The sequence below is a fragment of the Mauremys reevesii genome, linkage group 6 (assembly GCF_016161935.1).
Source record: "Mauremys reevesii isolate NIE-2019 linkage group 6, ASM1616193v1, whole genome shotgun sequence".
NCBI lineage: Eukaryota > Metazoa > Chordata > Testudines > Geoemydidae > Mauremys > Mauremys reevesii.
This window is the reverse complement of record NC_052628.1, coordinates 98,009,640-98,013,815: the sequence shown is the minus strand read 5'-3', so window position 1 is coordinate 98,013,815 and position 4,176 is coordinate 98,009,640. Positions and strand designations below refer to the sequence as shown.

At 39.3% G+C, this 4,176-nt stretch overlaps 1 protein-coding gene across 1 annotated transcript; it reads right to left on the bottom strand.

The window, feature by feature from the left end:
* Window positions 1-910: 910 nt before the first annotated feature.
* On the bottom strand, window positions 911-1,486 carry LOC120407287 (interferon epsilon-like). The gene has a single exon (XM_039542797.1). The coding sequence runs from the start codon at window positions 1,484-1,486 to the stop codon at window positions 911-913; it is 576 nt and encodes a 191-aa protein (XP_039398731.1).
* Window positions 1,487-4,176: the final 2,690 nt, after the last annotated feature.

Below are 4,176 nucleotides of genomic sequence, written 5' to 3'. Positions count from 1 at the left end.
AACTTTCTAAACTTCTTTGTGAGTTAGTCCTATATTTTCTTGTAACTTTTTTGCATCGATATCCTTCATTTTGCAATTTAAACTTTGAGTAAATCAACAGAGTATTATCACGTAAATTGTAATATGGGCAGTTGGAATTTCATTAAGGAGTGAGTATATTCCATAATAGAAGGTCAAGTATTATGGAGTCTTAGTCACTGTGGGAAGAATCAGTAGAGAGGAGGAAATCCACTGCATGGTACAATTTCATCCAACTGTTTTAACCTCTGTAGTCACTGCATCCTTAGCTGGAATGAAATGAAATTTGGTTGAAACACAAAGGGAAAACTACATTTTCCATTGCATTAATGTCAGTACATTAAATGAAAATATCTTTCCATGCCTCATATTCTCCCAAATCTTATGCTCAGTTCATATATTTTATAAATGTCTCTAGGAATCTTCTCAAACTGTGGTATATGATGAGGACAGATTAATAAATAACAACCATGATCATAATAGAAACTCACTACATATGTAGAACTCAGAGTACCTTGGGGGTGGAGGGGAAGTATCATTATTGGATGACCAAAGTACCGGTGAGATGGCTAAGGATTTGAAATATATGGACTTTGTTGCATGGACTGCCAATTATGTAGTGCATAACTGCACCTGATCTATGGGAGATTATGAAGAATCACAAACCTAAATAAAAGTAGAAACACAGAAAAAGAAATCCATGTAATTGCAAATCCATTTCCAGGAGAGGATGGGAAGAGCCTGAAGCTTCTGCCATGGAAGCCACTGATCCTGTAGAAGAGGATCAGGCCCTATATAAGCAGAGTTATAAAATATCCGCTATCTCTGTTCAGCTGTATAATTGACACTAATCTTAATTCATTTACTCCAAGGAAAAGATCTGTACTGTACCTTAGTTACTAAGCCTTCTAGTGAGTTTGTCAATAAGTACAAAACATCTGGGTATTTCCACACGAACGATCTCCCAAGCACACAGGCTGTATTGGTTTTCTTTCAGGAAAGCATCTATCCCCTGAAAGTATTTTTTCACTCTCCGAGTGGTGAGCTGGAGGTCCTCACTTTCTGGGTTGGTTAATTCCTTCTCCATCTGTGTTCTCAAACATGCCTCCAGCCGCTGAATTTGCTGATAAAGTCCGCTTTGGAACCTGACTATGGATGTCCCATCCCAGGCACTCTGGGTGAGGTTTTTGCTAAAGATGTTGAAGATCTCTTGAAGGATCTCTTGAATTGCCACCTTGGCATTCTTTTTCTGGGACACTGAAAGTTCAACAACATTCTGTGAGGGCTTGAAAGCTGCCCTTTCATTTATGCATTGTGAGGGGAAATTTCCACTCATTTTCTGCAGAAGCTCCAAGCTGTCTTTGTTCATTTTGTTCTGCTGGAAGTGAAGCACGGTACAGAGCCGAGATGAGATTTCAGCAGAGAAGAGCAGTACAAGGCAAACATGCAGCAAACACCTGGTGGTCATGATGATGTCTATACACTCCTTTTCTTTGTGTGGAACCTTGAGCCTGGAGTTTGTTGGGGCTCCTATGTAGATTGCTGTGTCTTTCCCGTATGTCTCTGAATTTAAGTATTTGGTTGGAGAATGTTTCTTTGATCATTTTCTATTTACAAGATTTTCCTTCTTGGAGGTTTCAGAGTTTTTCTTTCTGTTTTTCTTGCTATTTTCTAGTTCTTTTACCATGTTTCCTCCTTCTGTTTTTGTGTGAAAGTGACCACCCATGACAATACACAACCCTGTTAACTCATGTTGGATCCACATACACACAGGCTTTTTATCATACATTAATTTCTATAATTTGAGAAGATCATCCACAATTTGAAAGTGGGATGGAAAAGACCTCCAATTTGTCAGCCAGTGCACTTCCCATTCATAACCTCCTTCATTTGAGAGATCAGGAATATTTAAATTTTTCTAGGCATGGAGGAAGTAAATGTGGGAGGAAAGGGTTAGGCCTCCCAAAAATATTGGCAAATCTCCCCAACTTTAACTATTTCCTCCGATTTAGAAGGCACATTTAAAATCTAGACAACACAAACCATCGTTATCTTCCTTCTGTGAAAGCACAGGAGATAGAATGCTCTGAGGAAATGAAACCTTAACTCATTGTTATTTCTAAGTCTTAATATACATACTGGAGTTGAGTAATAGATCCAGCTGAAAGGTGTGAATATCATGTCCTGTTGATCACTCCAAGTAGCTGACAATTGTGAAAAATGAGAATAATTCATAAAACAGGATGAGCAATTAGTATAGTAACACATACTAGAGAGGTACCCACATGGATGACTGTGATTTACAATGTGGTCAGAAGGAGGTTATGCAGAGAAATTACATTATGTATTTTTTACCAAGTGAGTCCCTGGGATGAAAGAATTCAAATAATTTTTAAAAAATGAAATTTAGTGTTCATCATTTTTGCTGGTTTCTTCTCTTTCCCCTTCCCCTCAGCTTGGGCAGCGAAATACTTCTAGTTTGTGTTATTCTCTTCACTTCCTGTGGTCACGGTTCATTTTCTGGATCTCAAGCCCGAGCACAGACTGTTGTGCTGGAGTTTCCATCATGGCAGGGAAATGTGTTTTAATTCAACAAGAAAACTGGAATTTAAAAAAAGAAAATCACATGAAGAAACGATGAAAACATTTTTGTGCATATTAAATTGGTTAGAGTCTCCCAAGTTTTCCTGCATTTCAATAAGAAATTTGAGATTTTTGCTTCAAATTTTTGAAAGACCCTCTGCAAAGCAGAGAGAGCAGACTTATTAGAGCCCCCAGATCATCATGGGCTAACCCACTATATGAATGAGACCATGCTTTTGGTCGCTCTTATTACTTGAATCTTCACACCCCCAGCACCCATTGTTCCAGCCTGGGGCAGCCCTGGCAGGGTGGCTGTAATGGAACCACACTGCTAGGGTCTGGTATGAAGGTCTGACAAAGCTCTAGAAGTGATGCAGCCACTCGGGTGCTCTGTGTGGAAAGATTTTGTGTTCTGTGCAGAAGCCATCGGTTCATCTATTTCTATGAAGAAAGCTGGGGCAACTATTTCCTCCTGCCTGCTAGTGAGATAAGTGAGAACTTAAGTGGGGATGTATTAGTGGTGTTTTCCTCCCTTTTTATATACCTGTGGTTGGCTTTCCCACAGGAAGACCTAAAGTCGTAGATGATGGATGACCTCAAATGGCTGTTAAGTAGATTAAAAGACTCTTCCACGTAGCACAGCTTAAAAACAATGTGATGGAATGATTGTCAGGAGGTTCTGCTCTGCACTACAGAGGAAATGGAGAAGTTAGATTTTGAAGAAGAGTTTGTATGGCTCCCAGGTGCAATATGACTGCCGTGTTCCACCAGAGAGCGGGGTACATTTTGGAGGTTGGGAACCAATCTGTTTATAATCTTTGACTTGTTCATACAGTCTATTTTTGCTCGCATTATTTCTCTGTAATTGTGTTTTGTCAGTACAACTTGTAGGCTTTAACTACAATGAAGGAAGAAAGACTTGGGCAGGAAAGAACTTCTACTGCTGATAGGCACCACTACTGAAAAAGCCTGCACCATAAGAAAGGATAGGCATTTGTATTAAGAGTTTGCTCCCTGTACATGCCTCTAAGCCAGCCGGTCCCAGACTGAGCTTCATGAATAGGTGATGGTATAGAGTACTGGATGGTGGTCTTCAGAGAACTGACAGTTCCCACATTCTTTTAAAGACAGCTCAAATGTTATAAATGTGTTCCTACTACTCCCTTTCTCTGTAAGCATTTGGTGTTCCTGCCACGAAGGTATTACCTGATCTTGAATAGGAGGGTAAATAGTCCATAGAACAATATTTTTAAGATTACGCCCACATTATGAACTCTTTGAGAAACCTGGAGATAAAGATAAGCAAAGGCTTCTGCCATGGTACCAGCTGTTGACTGTGAGGAATGAACAGAGACTCCTATTAGCAACTCCAAATGAGGTGATAAAAGGGATTTCCAATGGGCTTACATTGCAGTTTTTTTCCTAAAGGGAGATTGCCAATCAGTGTGAAAATTCATACACAGTTTGTTTTTATGGTCTTTGAACATTTAATGTAGTGTTTGTTTGATTTCTCTTAATAACTTTTTAATACGAAATCTCCAGATTTAGGGTGAAATTTGGCATAGTCAGTGCTAT

Coding starts and splice junctions, on each gene's coding strand:
- LOC120407287 (XM_039542797.1), bottom strand. CDS start 1,486: ATGACCACCAGGTGTTTGCTGCATGTTTGCCTTGTACTGCTCTTCTCT.